The sequence below is a fragment of the Ambystoma mexicanum genome, chromosome 10, assembly GCF_040938575.1.
Source record: "Ambystoma mexicanum isolate Mex_15411 chromosome 10, UKY_AmexF1_1, whole genome shotgun sequence".
Classification (NCBI taxonomy): domain Eukaryota; kingdom Metazoa; phylum Chordata; class Amphibia; order Caudata; family Ambystomatidae; genus Ambystoma; species Ambystoma mexicanum.
This window is the reverse complement of record NC_090932.1, coordinates 226,799,393-226,820,042: the sequence shown is the minus strand read 5'-3', so window position 1 is coordinate 226,820,042 and position 20,650 is coordinate 226,799,393. Positions and strand designations below refer to the sequence as shown.

The window sequence follows — 20,650 nt, the reverse complement described above, 5'->3', positions numbered from 1 at the left end:
AGTGCTGATCAGAGCCCAAATGGTCGGACCTTGAATTGGTATTGTTTGTATTTCCTGCGGTGAATCTTAGGAACGGTCTGTGGGCTTTGTGGACCGGGACATGAAAGCACACGTCCTGTAAGTCTAGAGACGCGACAAAGTCTACCAACTGTACTGCTTTGATGACGTTGGCTAATGTGATTATCTTGAATTTTTGTTTTTGGATTGATTTGTTGAGGATACGTAGGTCTAATATAAACCTCGATGTCCCGTCTGGTTTCTTTACTACAAAGAAGCGGGAATAGACTCCTTTTCCCCCTTTGATTTTTCAGCACTGTTTGTATGACATGTTTTATGAGCATCTTTTTTACTTCGTCCCTTAGGACGCGCAGATGTGGTTGTCACGTGTCCGGGGCATTTGCAGTGGTGTTTCTTTGAATTCCAAAAGATGGCCCCTGCTGAATTATGTCTAATACCCACACATCCATGGTCACTTTCCACCATTAATTTAGATGGTGTTGGAGGTTGCGTCCCACCCGAGTTCGAAGTTTCGTGGGAGGCAGTGGATCCTGCGAGTCAAGCTTGTTTTTGTTGCCGCCCTCTTTTGGAGGTCCTTCCCTGCCCTCTACTCTGCAAGGTTTTAAAATCATTAGGCTTGTACTGGTACGAATTTCGGTAACCTTGGGTGTAATATGATCTATTATAATAGAACTTTCCCCCTCTGGATGTATTAGTAGAGCACAGTGATGCCCCACAAAAGGGCTGAAATGTGCGAATGGAGTCGAGAGATGTGAGGGATCTGGCAGTGTCGGCATCGGTTTTGATGGCCTTTATTGCTTCATCAATCTTTGGACCAAATAACTGATGCCCTTCAAAGGGCACGTCTAGTACCTTGACTTGTGAACCAGGCAAAAAATCTGTGGACTTCAAACACGCTGGTCTACAGACGACTGCACCATTTCCAATTTGTTTAAACCCCATTTCAGCTATGTCCACTGCTATGCTTATCGGGTAGTTGGCCGCCTCTTCTCCTTCATGCAGGATGGCGAGTGCTTCCTTCAGTTTATCGTCTGGCGGGTGTTCAAGAATTGGGGCCTTACGATTCCACATTTCACAATCATAGCGTGCCATAACTGCTAGTGAGTTTGTGAGTTTGCCGCCTTAACTGTTGCTGCTCCTATAGCGAGAATTTTCTTTCCGAAAGCATCTGCCTTCCTGCTTTCATTATCTGGTGGAACTGAGCAATTTAGAGCTTTGTGTGTGTTACTTGCACCCTGCTGCTGCTGATGCCACAGATTCTGGAGTTGGTTGAAACGTCAAGCACTTGGGGGAGTTATCAGGTGCCCTGACTTTCTTTTCAAGCCTGCCCTTGAGTGCCGGCTCCAAGAATGGTTTTTTCATTAGGCGGAGGCCCTCCTCCCAAACATGGTCCAATATTGGTATTGAAATCACTGACTTGCGCTTGTTATGCATGAGATTGAAAAAGGAAACATTCCTTCTTTTGCTCTGAAGTGGCCAACCCAAATTCTTTGCATTTCTTTGCCATCATAACATAGAATACACCTAACTCGTCTGGGGGTGACTCTTCAGTGGCTTGTCTGCTATGGGATCCATGCCTATATCCATGTTGTTCTAATCATCCTGCGGTATTGAGTGAGAGGAAGTGGAATCAGTATCTGCTGCGTAACCATACATATTAGTTGTTGACAGTTTGCCTTCCTTCTTCTCCCTATATGGAGACCCATGTGTTTGCATTGGCGAATCCTGTGTAAAGCCCTGTGCTTGTACTTGCGAACAATGTGGTCTTATGGGTGAGCTTGTAGGGGATGCCCATTTTAACTTCTGGAGCCACTTGTGCGGCGAGCGTGATCTCCTACGCGGGGATGGTAATTTTTTGTGTTCCGATGACCCATCCAGCGACTTTGGAATACTAATACGTGCTGTGTTTATGCATGTAGGTTGGTCAATCGAAGAAGGACCTGGTACCACTGGTTCTGGTGAACCTATTGGTTGCGGTTGCGTTAGTGGTAGTCGCTTATCCAGCTGCGCCACAAATGTCTGCAGCGGAGTGAGCACTTGCAGTGACAACAGCATTTGCGGATTTATGTTTGGAGGTTGTCTTGAAGCCACCAGTGGTATCCTATGTGGTATAATGGCCGTTTTTGGGGTGGTCGTCATTGAATATGTCGTCGACGAATGTGCCGTTCGCGTAGTCAGGGTACATTTATCAGGCCTCTGCTTTTTAGTAGGGGCTGGCGATCTCTATCCTGATCTGGACCTCTTTTCACCAGAGGGTTTAATAGTGACCCTAACTACCATACTCTTAGAGGACTCCACTTACGATGGAGGGTACTTGGCCTCATTCAGCCAGCACACAAGATGTCTGTGCCTATCCCTTAAAGTTTTGGCACTGAAAATCTGACATATCTCAAAACCTTATGGTGTATGATTCGGGTAGAGGAAATAGATTCACTCACTATGGTTATCTCTCTCATACACAGTTTTTATCCCACAGGTCTCACAAGGTGTAAAAAAAGAGACTTTTGGGATTTTTCTTCCATTATTGTGACTCCCAACTCAACTTATCTGTTTTAGATAGTAAGAGCAGAAGATCATGAAAGCTGAATAAATGATTTCTGATGCTGGACAACAGATTTCTGCTGGATAACAGTTTTCTCACAGGGGAAAAAGGCTAGAGGATTCCTCAGCACCACATGCGGTCAGAATCTGAAGATGGCCTCCAGGGTGAGGCCAGATACTCAACGTCCTATTGGCTCAGGCTAAATACACCCAAAAGGACAGCAATTAATATGACAATGCATTACTTACCGTAAAAGCATTTCTGATGGTTGTATCTGCTTAGATTCACATGCTGTGCATAGGTCCGACATCCAGTGGTCACTGCAGAGTATTGCATTTTGTTTTTCGTAGTCGAAAAAGGGGACGTCGACAAGGCGTGTCTGTAACACTATCCCTATAGTGATGTGCGTTGTACCCACAATCCCTCACGCGTCGAGGTCCCTCTGTTTGTATTTTTCTGCCCTGAGGGAGCCTTCTAGATTTGAGTGAGTACAGAAAAGAGAGAAATATAGAAAAGGATGTCTATGTTCCTTCCATCCGAGCAGGGAGGAAGGGTGGGCGCATGTGAATCTAAGCAGATACAACCATCAGAAATGCTTTTACGGTAAGTAATGCATTGTCTTCTGATGTTTGTTAATCTGCTTAGAATCACATGCTGTGCATAGACTAGCGAGCAGTACCCGGAGTTGGCAGTGGGTTATGAGAAGGAACAGTAGAGAAAAGATGTCTTAATACTGCCTGTCCCACCTGGGAGTCAGATCTAGAGTGTGCATCTAGACAGTAGTGTTTTGTAAAGGTGTGCACAGAACTCCAGGTAGCCGCTTTGCAGATGGACTCAAGGGGAACATTTGCAATGAACGCTATGGAAGCCCCAGTGCCTCGAGTGGAATGTGCTCTTGGCTTGAAGGGTAGTTCTCTCTTAGCAAGAGTGTAACAGAGAGTGATGCATTGAACAATCCATCTAGATATAGTGGACTTTGAAACTGCATCTCCTTCTCTTCCTGCTGCCACAGAGACAAAGAACTGATTAGTCTTTCTCAGTGGTCTGGTTCTTTCCATGTAGAACATGACAGCTCTGCGTACATCTAGTGTATGCAGACTTTTTTCTCCCAAGCTGGAAGGGTTTTGAAAGAACGTTGGTAGTTCTATTGACTGGTTTACATGAAATTTCGAGATGAATTTTGGTGCAAACCTTTGGTGTGTGCGTAGAACTACCTTATCCTTGTGAACTGTTACGAAGGGGTCTAGTACAGAAAGAGCCTGTAGTTCACTTACTCTCCTAATGGAGGTGATAGCCATTAGGAAAGCAGTCTTAAGAGTGAGGTCTTTAAGAGTTGCCTTGTGCATGGGTTCAAAAGGAGGGCCCATGAGTCTAGAAAGTACCACATTTAAGTCCCATCCGGGTGCTGGGTTAGCTATCGGAGGGTGTATTCTCTTTACCCCCTCCATGAAGGCCTTGATAACTGGTATCTTCCACCACGACACTTTAAGTTGGGAAGTGGTGTATGCAGAAAGTGCCGCTAGGTGGACTTTAATGGAATTGAAGACTAGACCTGAATCCAGTAAATGGGTCAAGTACAGAACAATGTTAGTGGGAGAGCAGTCAACCGGGTTGATGCTCTTACCTCTACACCAGATGACAAATCTTTTCCACTTGCTATAATAGCAGTGGCGAGTATTAGGTTTTCTGGCTTCCCTGAGGATGTCCATACATCTCTGCGGGAGTTGTAAATGTCCAAATTCTATGATCTCAGGAGACAGGCTGCTAAGTTCATTGTCTGAGGGCATGGATGCAGTGTCCTGCCCTTGTCCTGTGACAGCATGTTGTACGGGCAGGGAAGTTTCACTGGGGGAGATAGGGACATCTCCATCAAGTGTGCGAACCATGGCTGCCGGGCCCACATTGGGGCCACTAGTATCATGGTAACCTGCTCCTGGTGCATCTTGTGCACCACTTTGTTGAGAAGGGGAGTCGGGGGAAAGGCGTAAACAAATTTCCCTGACCATTGAATCGACAGACCGTTCCCCTTGGACTGGTTCTGGGGGTACCTGGAGGCGTAACTTTGGCATTGTGAGTTCTCCAGAGTTGCGAACAGGTCTATTTCCGGGAACCCCCATTGCGTGAAGACGTCTAAGAGGATGTCTTCGTGCAATTGCCATTCGTACTCTTCGGGCAGGGGGAAGTCTCTGCTGAGTTTGTCTGCTAGCAGATTGAGTTCCCCTGGTACATGTTGTCATAGTAGGAACATGTTGTGTTTGAGAGCCCACTTCCATATATTCTGGGGCAGCTTGGACAGTCCTGGAGAGTGAGTGCCCCCTTGCTTGTTGAGGTAGTACATGGCTGTGGTGCTGTCTGTGAGGACCATCACTGTCTTTCCTTGTAGGTGTTCCTGAAAGGCTTTCAGTGCTTTGAACACCGCTAGTAGTTCCAGCAGGTTTATATGCTTGGATGCTAAGCTCGGAGTCCACGCTCCGTGAGCAGTCTGATGGGATAGGTGAGCCCCCCATCCTGTAAGGGATGCGTCTGTGGTTAGAGTGGCTTCCACTGCGGGTGTGGCAAAAGTTTTCCCTAATAACAGGTTTTCTTTTGTCCACCACCGTAGCGAGAGAACCATGGCCTGCGAGACCACCACTAGATCGTCCCATTGTCCGGTGGCCTGACACCACTGGCTGTAGAGCCACTCTTGCATTGGGCGCATGCGCAGGCGCGCGTGAGGTACCAAATAAATACATGACGCCATCATCCCTAGCAAGCGCATTGCTTTGCGTACCGTCACCTCTCGACCTGCCACATAATGGGGGATCTGAAACAGCATGTTTTGGACCCTCTCGTTAGAGGGGAAGCCGAGGCCGTCCTTTGTTCGAATTAGAGCCCCTAGGAATTGTTTGATTTGGCTGGGGTCTAAGCTGGACTTCTTTTCATTGATGGAGAAGCCCAGTTGGGACAAAAGGTCTACGGTCTTTTGGGTATTGGAGAAGCATGTCTCGTAAGAATCCCCTGTTATGAGCCAGTCATCGAGGTAAGGGTATACCGGGATGGATAACCTGTGCAGGTGGGCCGCTGCCACTGCCAGTACTTTCGTGAATACCCTTGGTGCAGATGCTATCCGGAAGGGAAGTACTCTGAACTGGTAGTGTTTGTTCTCTATCTTGAACCTGAGGTATTTTCTGTGCGCTGGCAACATTAAAATATGAAAGTATGCATCTTTCATGTCTAGTGTTGTCATGTAATCCCCTTGTGATAACAGTGGGATTACTTCCTGCAAGGTCACCATACGAAACTTTTGGGGTTTGACTAACTTGTTCTCTGGGCGCAGATCTAATACAGGGCGCATGGTTAAGTCCTTTTTGGGTACAAGGAAGTACACTGAATAAATACCTTCTGTTACCTGAGATAGGGGGACAGCCTCTATAGCCTCTTTTTTCAGTAGCTCTTCTACTTCTTGAAGAAGAATGGTGAGGTGTTCCGGTGTCATGCGTCGGTTCCATGGGGGTCTGTACTTCGGGGAACCGTTGAATTCGATGCAGTATCCGTGGGCTATGGTGGATAATACCCAGCGGTCTGACGATATTCCCCCCCATGCTGAAAGGAACGATGTTAGCCGGCCCCCGACCGGTGATGCATGGGAGGGGACCTGAATCTTCGGGTCATTTGTTGGTATTGGGCGTGGAACCTTTGGGGCTGGAGCCGCGACCTCTTCCTTTGCCACGGCGTTGGCCTCTTTGACTGAACTCGGTGTTGTTACCCTGGTTAGAGGGCCAGGTGGTAGCAGAGTAAAATTGCTGTTGGTTTTGCTGCTGGCGTTGGCCACGAAAGGAGCGTCTATTGCCATAGCTGCGTCTGTTAGGGGGCCTAGAAATTTGGTCAAGAGTCTTGATGGTATCAAACTCTTTCTTCGCATGTTCTAGGGCCTCATCAACTGCTTTCCCAAACAGATGTGTTTGTTCTATGGGCTTATTTATCAGGGAAGCCTGGGTTTCCGGCTTGAAACCCGAATTGCGCAGCCAGACATGGCGTTTGAGAAGTATTCCCTGAACCAGGGAACGGCCAGCAGTCTCTGCGGCATCTAAGGAGTTCTTTACGATGCCCTGGTTTACAAGAGTTCCCTCTGAGATTATAGCTAACAGGCGTGAAGGCAGGGGTTCTGGTGCGTCCTCTGCTTCGCTGCGCAGCTTGCTCCACTGTGCATCTGCGTAGCTAGCTAGTAGGGAATTGTTATTTGCAATCCTAGTTGAGAAGGCGGCGGAGGTTGTGATTCTCTTCCCAAGTGCATAGAGCTTCTTGCCCTCTTTGTCAGGTGGTGCCTCACTAGTGGATAGTGGTACCCCCGCTCTTTTTCTTGTATTAGTAACTACGAGGGAGTCCGGAATAGAATGTCCTCTGATGTACAAAGGGTCAGAGGACGAAGGGCTGAAGAGCTTTTCTATCCGAGGGTTGACCCCTCTGACTAAGGCAGGATTGGAAAGGGAAGGAGTTATTCTTCTCTTTATAGAAGCCAGGAGCGGAATAGACTGACTAACAGGGGCTTTTTCTTTAATAACTTTCTCTACAAAGTCTATGTCAGGAAGAGTCTCCCCTGTGTCTATTTCAAAATGCGCTGCTGCCTTGCGCAATAGTGCATTAAGTGAAGGTTGGTCATCTATGGGAGAGGTGTTTCCAATAGGTGAATCCTTGGGAGGAGAAGGGTGAAAGACATCAGGGTCTGTGTGCACTGATGGGGATTGCCAAGGCTGCACTGATGGGGATTGCCAGGGCTGCGAGGTAGCTTTATCTTCTTCAAAAGCTCCTGCACTAGTGTAGGGATCTTCTTCAAACCCCTCTTCCTCATGTTCTTCCTCTCCACCCAAACACTCCTCATCTTCCTGGAGGTATTGCTCCTCTTCAGTGAGGTCATATACGTCTGTAGAAGGGGGAAACAGCCTAGGAATCTTGACCCTAGGGTCATCCTGGGGCCATTCTCTTGGTGTTTTGGGTGTGGGTGGGTTTTGGCTTCACAAAAACCTTTCCATTTTCTCCATACAAGAATGGAGTCTTTCAAGGGTCTCATGGGGGACCCCTGAATAGTCTAGAGGGGGGAAATCAGTGTCTTCACCTTCAAAACGCTTAGAACGCTCCCACAACGTCGAAGAAAGGTTTCCGTCGCCCTCTGAAAAGCCCTCCGGTAGTTCAGAAGTGCCCTTAGTTGAAGGGGGCAGTTCCTGGCTGCTCCTGCGCTTTTTCGGCGTTTCCATAGCTATTTGTGCGGTATTCAACGTTTGTTTCGTCGTCCGCTTACGTTTGTCTTCGGAAACAATTCTCGCCAGGCTCTCGACAATGAGTTTGTCAGTAGAGGGCTCTGGTGTCGACGTTGCCTGCGTTACGCGTTGTTCCTCGACGGCCGCTCTATGGAGCGTTACGTCGGATGATTTTGAGGTAGCACCCGTGTTTGATGAAAGCCCAATCGCTGGTCGCGGCTGCGTTTGCGGGTGGGGCTTGAGACCCTTACGGTCTGAGGTAGACGCCGGAATGCCCTGCGTCCCCTTCGGCGCTGATGGATCCTTCGTCTTCGACGAAGAAGAGCCGTGGGTTGTGTGCTTAGGCCTATGGGGTCTATGTGCGTCCTTGTCGCCGGGGTGTTCATCCCCATAAGCAGGGCGTGAGCCGAGCCCGTCGGGGCCGGGGACGGACGTCGAGGAGCACAAGCGCTCCTTCTGGGGGTTAATGACTTCCGTAACGGACGTCGAGTTATCACCCTCCTCGTCACTTTCTGTAACAGCGGCGGCGGGTGAGGAAACTGACTTCGACATAGCGTAGTCCGCCCACCTCTTAACTTTTCGTTCTTTAAGAGTTCTTGGTTTCAAGAGCTTACAGGCCGCGCAGCTGTCCTCCTTATGATCGAGGGGCAAGCAACGATTACAGAGCTTGTGTTTGTCCTTCCAAGTGTATTTGCCCCTACAGCGTGGGCAAAACTTAAAAGGTGTCCTCTCCATAGCTGACGCAATAATAACTGGTGATAACAACCCCAAGGGAAAGATAGGGGAGAAAGAAAGACATTCTCAAAGAGAAGATAAAAGTTTGAACCCCCACTCTCCCTACTGTATGTTGGCCGGCGAGGCCAGGCCACGTGTTCGGCAGCGCCGAAGGATCTCCTCTGTCTCTTCCCCTCCGTTGAAAACTTGCTCGGCGGAGAAACAGCTTCACAGCGAACGTCGAGGGGAGGGATCTTTAACAATATAATAAGTATAATTAAGGACCGAGGTCCGTAGTAAGTATTTGCAATGTCTCTCTAGGAGCTCTGTGTAAGGCGACCAGAAGCTGGGCGGAAAAAAACAATCTGAGGGACCTCGACGCGTGAGGGATTGTGGGTACAACGCACGTCACTATAGGGATAGTGTTACAGACACGCCTTGTCGACGTCCCCTTTTTCGACTACGAAAAACAAAATGCAATACTCCGCAGTGACCACTGGATGTCGGACCTATGCACAGCATGTGATTCTAAGCAGATTAACAAACATCAAAAATATATAATACTGAGGTTACCAATGATTACTAGCCTGATGACAGGGAATATTCAAAGCATGCAAATCCATGAAAGATCCAATGCTGGAGAACAGTATTGTTGACCTTTCAAAAGGTTCCCAGAATCTGCGCCAGCAGTACTAGTCTACCCGTGCGAACGTTCTACAGGATATCTGCCGATTTTCCCTATATGAGAGTCCAACGGAAAGGCTGAGCTTTCTCGTTAGCCATTCTACTGAAAATAAACACATTAATACCAACAGTGGAGTGTTGCCTACCTAAAATTCCTGACTCAATACATAACTGAGTTTTAAGAGCCAATAAACGTTTCCGTTTATGATCCGTTTCAGCTGAATGTTCATGATCAATAACAGAACTTCTTTGCAGTTGTACTCCACTCCCAACAGCTTTCATAATTTGACTAATGGGCTATATCAGGATAAACACAAACACATACCCACACTCATAAAAACACAAACTACCCCCGCCCCCACTACATACTTCCCTCAACCTTTCTCAGTCGTTTCTCTCCCCTCTCTCGATCTCCCCGAAGCTCCTGATTAACAGTGATGGGAATATCTGGCCCGAGACAGTCATTTGGTTTCACCTGCAGCCAACGGAAAACCCATAACAGCGCAATGCCTTTCAGATATTTTACATTTTCAGTGTCAATTGCCTCTCAAATGAAAATCTCTTTACAGTCTAGCAGATAGGCCAGAAACTGCTTTAGAAGTCGTAATACTGCCTAACCCACCTGAGAAGGTTTGATGTGCACTGGTGAGCAGAGTGGCAGGCTATTAGTGCGGTAGAGAATCGCAATTCGGCACATATTAGCCTCATTAAATTCATTGCAAATGCTCTTACAACTCTACATTTAGTTCACAGTTTAAGCATGCAGGACATCTCACCAACTCCATGCCAGCCTACGGTACCCCTGAATTGGTGTCACAGAGCCAAAATATTCACATTCCTGGGCCACAACAAGTACCCAGTCAGCTTTATGGCCAGCACAAAATACAAGACTTGGCTCATACCTGGGCCTTCCCCAGGGTCCCAAGGGTCTCCAGGATTTTGTGCTGCAGTAGGTACTCCATACAAGGTCCTGCCTCGCCATCCAGCTGATGTTGCTTCTCCTCGTACACCAGAATATCCAGCATCTGTTTCAGGCGCCACGGAATGTCCGTCTCTTGGGCACGACGGTTTTCATCTGTTCCAAGAACACAATGGAAAAATGGAAAAAGAAATCCCATTATTGTTATAAACATCTGGAACAACTTTTAAAATAGTAACAGTAGAACTACCAAAACCATTAACGAAATTAGTGGGAAATCCCATAGGTGGTTTATGGCTTTAAGTATCTTTTTATAGCTGAAGTCTTAAAAAGTGAGGACTTTATAGATTTTATACACCCCTAATAAAAGGATCCGATTGTAAATGTACTCTTTCCATGATCTTTGTCCATTTACGCTTCATTGTTTATGATGGGTTTGATTTATTTTGCTCTGTAAATAACATACTCTCATATCCATTATTAAATGTGGTCTACCCCCTCTGCTTCCATAGGGAAAACTCGGATTTATCTGGACAACGCAATAGCAACATCACACTCTGGACCTTCTCGGGAGGAAGAACGATGGTTCCGAGCCTGATGGAGCCTATTTCCAAAAGTTCTGTGCGTGCAAATTCACTAAATTGAAATTCACTATATGTCGACTTTTTCCCCCCATACTTATCGATTGTGACTCTCTCCTCTGCACCAACAAACAATTAAAATACGGCTATCCCTCATGATTAACTTCAGCCTGGCGGCACACAATACACACCACCATGCACCCTTCAACGATCTTCAGAACGCAGCTATACCCCACGAAGAAATTGGCCTAGCTGCACAAAAACTCATATACAAACACCACCCCTGGTAGAATGCGGCTACCCAAGAAAATCCGGCCTAGCTTCTCACATACTACTGGGCTCGCACTACCTCACCACTCCTAGCATTAGAATGCAGGTAGCCACCACAAAATCGCAGCCTAGCTGCACACATGCTGAGTGCACACATGCACTATTTACCACCACATTTTTACACTGACCTCGACTGCGGTCCACGAGAGCGTTCCACCCAGAGCATGTTAAGATCATACTAATGGTGAAAGGTGCTATAGAAATGCCCAATTACATAACATAAAACATACCTTGAAAAGTGAACTGGATGCTACTGTTTGGTGCAACCCTAGAGATCATTTTTGTAAGTCGTAACCTGCCATTCCTAAAGCTATTGCTGAAACATATATTTGAGTACCCATTCGTAAATAACTTGACTTCTGCAGCAATAAAGTGCTATGCACGCTCATTTACGGCCTTGTCATAACACGATTTTGATTCGCGATGCAGAAATGGGGATCACCTCTCTCGTTCTGTTCTCTATTTTTCTCCTCCAGCTTTTCCTCTCTTGCCTTTTTGCGTTTGCATGCAAATGTGTTGAGATCATTTTGAAAGCGAAGGTGAAACGCTGGAGACTATGTAGGTATAAAATGACACAGCATATCAGGTTCATCACTGCTCCTACTCCGACCTCCTCTGCAACATGCAGTATCATTTTATCAATATTTTGGGGATCCTGAAGTTTAATTCAATGGGTACATTTGCTCAATTGCAGCGACTTTATGTACTGAATTGTACTACCAAGGGGTCAAGTCCTAAAAATTAAAGTGGGGGGACTCATCAACAAACGCAATGGGATGTGACATCGCCAGAAATTAGAATATAAAAAGGTAAAATATGCACATTTCATTAAATTGAACAGGACGAATGGCATTTGCCTTTCATAAAATCAACACACACATACACAACCAAGAGAGGATATTTCCTTCTAATGGTGTTTTTGAAAACTTTAAAAGGTGTGCATGTTTTAAACTCCAAATGTTTTCCCTGGAACTTGCAGTACCGAAATGGGGTTCATCTGGTTATATAGTGTAGTGGTGAAGTGTCCGGCCTACAAATCTGCCGACTGCCAAGGACGGCTTTAATTCATAAATTCAAAGAGGACATTCAATGTTTCTCATTTTAGCTGCGGGGGAATGAGTCCATCCTCTGAATAAAGTGGGTGGACTCCATCCCCCACGTGTACCCTCGACTTGAGCCCTGGTACTACCTGCCACTGTAATGCCTGTTTTATTTGAGAAATTACCACATTATTCAATTCAATGGCGCATGCTCACAGTTGGTTGGTATTTCTTAAACATATATTGTCATTTCTAAAATGCATACGACTAGTTTTTATAACTGTTTTTTTTTATAACGCGCTTAATACCGGGGACCAGTTTCTAAGCACGAGCCCGGGATCCGATCCTGAGTTGTTATGTGTTGTCTTGCTTCCAAGACAAATGCGTTGCGCCAGAATTATGGCCTGTTCTTTCATGGATCTATAATGCTAAACATTACATACACATTATTGCTGTACTCTTAAGCAATCCTACTAGCCTTTTCTATAACAATAAACAAACTTTAAGGCCAAGTAAAAGTGTGTCTTTTTCAATTTCTAAATTCTGCAGTTAACTTACATTTTGAAAATACAACAGTCAATTGTGCACACACACAAGCGCGCGCGCGCGAAAATTAAGTCAATAGGACACCTGCTAGCTTAAAAGAATACACATTGCCAGTTCTTGACTTTGTTGATGTAGGGAAACGTTGGCTTGCGCACCTCAGCCGCGCACCACAAAAGGCCATACAAGGCCTGGGGCGTTTTGCTTCCCCATCCTTGCATGACCTTTTGGGCCTGCAGGCTGGTGTACTGCAGTCCCGAATGTATGTAGGGGGCTCTCCTGCAGCGCCCACCTATGAACCTGGCCTGGAGCGGCGAGAGGATGGTGCTCGGGCTCCACCACACATGTCAGGAATCAGCAAAGGAGAAGTGTTTGATTTTCATCTCTCCCTCCCAGCTTCCTGTCTGAGGGGTATGCAGGAGCCAGAGGACCACCCTGGAAGCTTGTCCTTTTCTGACCCAGCTGTGACACAGGGTAGCAGATATGCTCCTGGAGCGTGTGGATAAGAGGTGGTGCTGAGACACTATGATCTGGGGGCTGGACAGAGGATTGGGATTCTACATATATGCGCTAGGGTGGATTTTCTCTTGGCATATGGCTTGTCATTGTCAGTGTGGGGATTGTGTTTTATGGAGAGTGGGGGAACTGCCTGTGTGGGGTGGGGGGAGTGTGATAAAGTGTTGGTCAGAATTGATTGGTAGAAAGTGTGATGAGAATTGGGGGCTGAACCTTTACGGACATTTGGGATCCACCCTGCTGCTCCTGAGCCTGCCACTCACAAAACATGTTGCTTACGCAAAGGACTTAAAGGGGTAGTTCAGTCAGAAATGTAATTGGCCTAATGGAATGGGCATGTATTTCATAGCATACATCGATCGTTCTCAAATTTCCGATGCAACTTACCCAAGTTTTTACCACTTTAACACATGCGAAAATGACAGCTCTGGTACCGCCATCTTGAGCTATTCTTATCTGTTGATCTATCGCCCTTAGTTGAAGTGCCCTTGCAGCACTGAATTGGATCGCCCACCCCTAATGCTGACATCACTAGACGCTCACACCCCATTTCACAACGCCAATGCACGTCTCATGTCAACGTCTTCTGTGTGCAATCTATTGATGTGTCTCCATGGAAATGGCAAGATGCCTCATTACTCAACAAGTATAAACAAACGCTTTCTGGTCACACATCTTCAGAGTTTATTTTTCCTTTGTGTCAGTGTATTTCATTTCGAGCCTCCCTGGCTTGTTTCTGCTCTGTTCAGCTCTCTGTCAAGGATGCCAAACTGAGAATAGGTAGTTTATACGGCTTAAAATCAATTAACCAAGTAGTCTCTTTTCATTTCTTACATTCTGTACAGAGGTATTTTCCAAACCATATTTAAAAAATGTGTCCATGGGCTTTTTACAGTTTGAGACTACTAATCTTGCCTTTTTACGATGTGCATTTGTGACAGGTTGTTTATTTGCTTGTCTTTTTTTAACATTCAATGTTAATGGGAAACCTCCTTTCATTGCTTTACACAAACAAAAAGGTGATTATTTGCCTCTCTATAGATTCTGTTCTTCATTATTCAGCCCTACATGTATGAGCCCAAATACTCAGAAGAGGAGATCCTTGAAAGAGAAAAAAATGGAGACGATGTGGATTCGAATGAAAGTCATGAGGATCAATCGCCGGAGTCTGAACCTATTCACATGGAAGATGTTTCCACCTGGTGTACCTGCTTTCATTGTGAGGTTTTGCCTACTCTTGTGGAGAACTGCTGCTGCAGAGAAAACTCTGGCTGCTTGGCTTACATTCCCGAAAAAGACACACCACCACTATGCGTTACCGAGCTGCATGACTTCAGGGTAGCCTGCCTTACTATGCTGCAAATGATGATGATCCTTCTGCTCGAACTACGAGCTACAGTTCGCCCTCATAATCCAAGTAACTAGTACGTTCACTCTATATATCTTATGTTTCACAATAGAGACTGGTAACATAATATGTTGTTCCCCTAGACCAATATAAGTTCAATGGATCACTGACACTGATCAATGACACGAGAATGTGTCTGTAAATTGAATAATTTACTCATTGTGAATTTAAGCCAAAGTGTTCCTCTGTAGATTTATCGTCCGAACAATAAAACATTTTTTAGTGTGTAATATTTCCCAAAAAGTTCTTTCTTTAATGTGCATTCACATTTGGAACTGATCCGTACTTTAAATCCCAAGTACTATTAATACGTTGTATGAAAAGGTACTTTTTAAATCAAAACAATGCCGTACATTTTACAAGGTAGGGCAAATAAAATAAATGCAAATTATTGGGTTCATTCCAGTAAGATATGTCTGTATCGCTTACAAAATAGATTGTGCACAGAGGACGTTGACATGAGACGTTCATTGGCGTTGTGAAATGGGGCGTGAGCATCTAGTCGATGTCAGCGTTAGGGGCGGGCGATCCGAATCAGTGCTGCGAGGGATAGATCTATCAACAGATAAGAATAGGACAAGATGGCAGTACCCGAGCTGTCATTTTCGCATGTGTTAAAAGTGAGAAAAACTTGGGTAAGTTGCATTGGAAATGTTTTAAGAACGATCGATGTATGCTATTAAATACATGCTGGATCCATTAGGCCATTACAATTTCTGACCGAACTACCCCTTAAACTGCTATTTTCATAATGCGATAACAAACATTACATCTGGAAGGGATGGAGGAGAGGAGTGAGGGAGGTAGTCTATGGATATGGAGCTGCAGAAGCAGACTGCAGAGGGGAGTGCAAGAGATGGTGTGTTTTAGTTCAGTTAGAGACATCATTTTAGCATTTATGTGTGCCCGAGGTGTGGGTATCTGCACCTATGTTTGTATGAGAGGAGTAACAGTGCCGATGCCTGCATTTGTATGCGTAGTGTGCACCTATGCTATGGTGTGCTTATGTTCGCAGGGATAGGGTACTTTGGGCAGGGCCCCTTTGTTTATAGGCACTGGCATCATGAAAGTCTATTAAGGAGGCAATGCTGACACATCTTGATGGCATAATTTAAAGTGACAAGGAGGACACATTTTGGGGGTACCAGCAGATTAAGAATAATTTATCGAGACAAGGTGGACTCAATTTGGGAGCACCAGCTTAATTTTTGCGATTTAGGAGGGTGATGCTGGTATATATTGGGGGCACCAGCATCATTAACTAAGTGGCAATGATGACATATGTTGTGGACACAGCCATCACAAATGTGTGCTGTACAGAGTAAGAGAACTCATGGTGGCAACAGTAAAGACAGACACAAGTGATCAGAGTTTAAGGGTGTTTATTGAACTTTGTAATGGGTGAGATAATTTAAACCTACATATAAAATGGGAGCACGCTACGGCCATCCAATAATAATAAGGCAGTCCTAGTGGCGTCTTGTCAAATAAAAAGGGCCTATACTAAAAAACCTACTACCAATCCTGACTACTAAGTTAGAAAAAGCGTGTGGTATATTGTTCACCAGAAAAGAAAGAAGTGTTCACAAAATGATAAGTCAGGATGGTATGGCTGGGTCGCCCTTCCCCTGGTTTTTAGCATGGGACAAGGCAGGACTTCTGAGCATAGCACATTCCTGGGCCTTTCCAGCAGGAGACTCACAATTCAAGTTCTACGATACCAGAACCTTCAGGGGCCTTAGTCTCTTAGAAGGCACGATAGATCAAAACAACAAACAAAAGTTCCTTTGGTAATCTTGTACCTTGGGCGATTGCTTTTCGCCTCTTGGATCTCCCTCCGCCGGGCTCGAATCCTTCTTGCAACGTGAGCCACCTTGCATCGGGTTCACTACGGCCATTCACTTTTAATATCAACACTGTTCTCGGGTGTACCATGCTTTACCCCGATTCGCAGGCATCCCTCAACTGGGTTCACGTTTGCCAAGCACAACGTTCATGAATTTCAAACACAGTTCATGATTTGCTTCATCTCATCAGAAAGCGTGGTTTCCCCTTCTCCTAGCTTTTCTCTTGGTAATGGGTCAGAGACTTTCGAGTGTAGAAGGGATTTGGCGTGACCCGTGTAGGACCACTTTAACACCTCACACCGCCCTTTCCTAGGACCTTCTGGTACTTGCAGTTTCAACACAAAATGTGCCGTGATAGTCTTTCGAATGAGCACTCCTCCGGTGCCCAACCACTATGCAGCTGGACCTTCTCTAGGCTTTCCCAAAAGTTCAAACACACACAAGTCCTTTGTTTCCCAAGTTTTGGTGTTCATCTAATGTTGCCATTTGCAACCTTGGGCTTAACACAATTTTGTTTGCTATCAGCTTCCTTCGACTCACCGATTGTGCTGAATCTGTTGGCTTGTCTTGCCTTTGTAGTCAAGGATGGTACCACGGTAGCGAGCATGCCTCCCCGCCTGTGTTATAAGAGCGGGAGGCCACCGTGCACCGTTGACATCTGTCACTCCACACGTGTCATGATTCCTGCCCCTCATGTCCCCAGCCCTCCAAGATGTCAGGCTGGAGCCAGGCCACCATCACCTACATGGCCCTCAAGGGCCTTTCCATCCCTCCAAAGACCCACTTGGAGTCAGACTTGGCGCTTGTGGCACCAGACTCACTCACTCCCATAGGATAACATTGCTGATTGGACTTGTAGTGCATTGATGGGGACAAGATGGATGCCCCCACATATTTCGGTTCCCAAAACTGCATGTGCAGTCTAGTCTTTTGGGTGTGGTTCAGCCCAGAGACACATGGGATACCCAGAGACTATTTAAGCCACACCCAGGCTGAGAAACATGCTTTGCGTTTTCTGCAGCGTGACACTCACCGTGTTCGGATCGGTCTCCAGTAGGCCTGCATCTTTCTTCTGCGCTCAGCCCCTGAAAGAACAAGAACACTGTTAGGAACAGCCTTACCTTGTGGCGCTTCTGCCCATCATTCATTGCTCCTTCTGTTCTGCGGGCATCTTCGGCAGTGTCATTCCCATCCCGGCACACTGCTTCCTAAGGAAAAGGGAAAAGAACAGAAAAATGGCATTAGTAAGCATTCTGCAAATCTTCGCTTATTTTTAAATACTGTACGAGCTACAAACGCTTACCTGAATCCCAGCCGCTCTGGGGAAACTCTGTCTCTGGAACTTCTCATCTATCTGCAAGAGAGAGGGAAAAGGCACCCCAGGTTAGCGTGGAAACATCTAGAGGCGCCGCATTCCGCGCTTACCCACCGCATTTGTTCTTCATAACCGGCATCCATGCTGAAAACGTTGCGGCACCTAAAAAACACAGAAAAAGAACTCAGTTGAATACAAATATGAAAGGGGAGCATTCTGCATCGCGCTCTCACTCACCTTCAGCGCTACTCATCTCAGCAGCACGCCGCCATCCCCGGACGCCGGCCATCATCTAAGGAAGGAAAGGAACGAAGTTAGAGAACTGTTCAAAAGACTCATTATACTTACCTGTTGGACTCTTGCCAGTGAAGTAACTAGGCAGCAACGAGCCTGCATCAATCAACGCGCCCCTGCGCTGAAAGCAGGACGGAGAGCACACTATCCAAGAAAACAAGACCCAGTCTCTAGTCGAATAGCCTCCAGGGAAGGGTTCAAGGTCGTAACAGGTCAGAACAGGCTGAATGACGTCCCTGTGGATACCAGGTGAGCGTTACAACATGTCAGCTGTACTTCCCGGTCTTGTAATTCCCTTTTAGGAGGCTTTCCGGGTCTGAGTTGATGTTTCGCTTTTAGTTGGCCACGTGCAGTGACCTCGAATTTACGTCCCCATAGACTCTAACAAAACAAGTTATTATACTCAGATAGGCAAGAAATCACACTTAGACCATTCGTTATAAAAGAATAAAATGCCTTGTTATAGGCCCCTTAGTCAGTCGTTATACATGCACACGTATCATATAATCAATTATAGATAAACATAGAAAAAGAGCTTCACCATTAATAAGGTTGCAGAAGATCCCTTCATCTCAGCCACCAAAACACGGCTTAGTCGCAGAGAGATCACTCGTACTAACGGGGTCTGGAGCGGAGTGTCCTCCTTCTCAGCGAGACTGCATCACCCGGGGGTCCAAATCTATCTGCTTTTCCCAAAAGGAATACCTCTTCTTTTTATGGGTGGAGTCCCCGCCCCTTCAGGTTACCAGACTGTCCTCGGCCGAAGAGCAGACAATAAGCATGAGGAGCCAAGTGTGGAAAATTTCAGTTAATAGTGGAAAACCCCGGGGGGGGGGGGGCTGTTGAGCAGCCCAAGATGGCTGCCTAGTTACACAGCTCTGTGTGGTTTCGGCTGCTATCCGCCAACATCTGCGGCTCACTACGTTCCTGAAGGCTGTAATTTTCTGAGGCTACTGCTGATCGCCTTCAGCCCACATCTTGCAAGTTTGGCTTCATTATGTCCATTGGAAGCCTTCCTGCGGTGCCGGCGCCAGCGACTGGCTTGGTGTGTGCGCTTGCCCCGGTGCGCGCCTGGACACCGTCCTCCAGCGCTGGGCTTCCCGCGGCCATGCCTGCGGTCTGGCGGCACTGGGGATGACTGGACACATCGGCCCTGGGAGGGCAAACGGGCCCTGACACGGCTGCAGTGGCCCGTGCCCATCCACCATCGGGCGGGCCTCTGCGAGCGGCGTCGCAGAGGGAGCGGAGCCGTGGCTGGGGCCTGCGCTGGAGCGTGGTCGCTCTCCCCCTCCTGCCCCCGCCCCGGTCCCCTGAGCCGGAGCACCTACACAGACAGGTGCCACGTGATTACTGGGCCGTGACCCAGGCATCGTCCGCAGACCAGGTGAGGAGGTGCGGGGGCATGTTACGGCTGTCTATGGATGCGGCTGCGGCCGTGCTGGTGTGGTTGCGGTCCATTTGGGCTGCTGCTGCGGGGTGGGCGTGATCGACCGCCGCTCTAATTGACTGCCTGGGGCTCTGGCATGTGGGCCCGCCTGTCTGGGGGCCCGCACGTGACTGGACTGTTTATATTTAATGCTACACTGACCCCGGTACTGGCTCCGAGGCCGTGCTGTGGCTTCCTCATTCCAGCTAATCTGCACCAACAATTGCCCTCTCCGGAGAGTGGACATGCGGCCCCCGCCCCCCCTTTGCTTTGCTTGGACGCTGCCGGGAGCCCGCCTCACAGGGGGGCTTCACCTATCCACCCTACATGCGGTACAGCGCCGCGCCATAGCCACCGTGACATTGCCGGCTCAGCGCTCATTTCTGGGAAGGGATAACGTGCCAGCCACCCTATCCTCTACAACCTTTGTCACTCGACCGCTGCCTGGCTCCCTGGCTTACACGGTCCCATCACTTGGTGACCGGCCTGATCCCCGGAGCCCCTACCATTTGCTCTCTCCGCTGGCTCTACCCGCAGACCGTCTTTACATCCAGCCCTACTTCAGCAATGCCAAACAGGTCGAGAGGAGCTGCCAAAGGGGGCGCCATGGACAAATTTGCTAGAGCCGTCCCGAGGGCTGAGGGGAGCCTGCCGTCACCCCTACAAGAGGAACCCGAGGCTGACCCCCACCCTGGCACATCGGAACCAGACCTCACTACCCTTATGGAATCAATGGCAAAAAACGTTGCCGCTTTCCATGAGAAGCTGGTTGACATAAATGCCAATGTCGCCTCGCTCAGAACACGTGTGGACCAGGATCACGGATGCTGAAAACAGAATCTCTACAAACGAAGACGAAATACATTCACTACAGAACTCTGTTGCATCTTTGTCACGGGACATGAAGACTGTGAAGGCTAAATGTGACGACTCGGAGTCGGGCTCCCGCAGAAATAACCTGCGCATCATTGGTGTTCCCGAGAACGCCCTCAAAGGGCGCGTGGAGGACGCTGTTGAAAGCCTACTCAAGGATCTTCTGGGGAATCCGGCCCTGTCACCATATTTTACAGTTGAGCGCGCCCACTGTGCCTTGTCGCCACGCTCCAAACCGGTTGACATCCCGCGGCCCATCATCGCCAGGATTCTAAATTACCGCGACAGAGACGTCATCCTCCGCCTGGCACGCGAGAAACGGGACCTGCGCCTGGAGGCCCACACCATTAGGATCTTCCCTGATTT

General features: G+C 47.5%; 1 protein-coding gene across 2 annotated transcripts in view; it reads right to left on the bottom strand.

The window, feature by feature from the left end:
• FHIP2B (FHF complex subunit HOOK interacting protein 2B) overlaps nucleotides 1–20,650 on the bottom strand; it is a 416,121-nt gene that overhangs the window by 329,354 nt on the left and 66,117 nt on the right. For both annotated transcript variants that reach the window (XM_069617737.1, XM_069617736.1), the window contains exon 3: nucleotides 10,095–10,267. In XM_069617737.1, coding sequence (XP_069473838.1) covers nucleotides 10,095–10,267 — 173 coding nt within the window. The remainder of the gene's footprint in view (nucleotides 1–10,094; nucleotides 10,268–20,650) is intronic.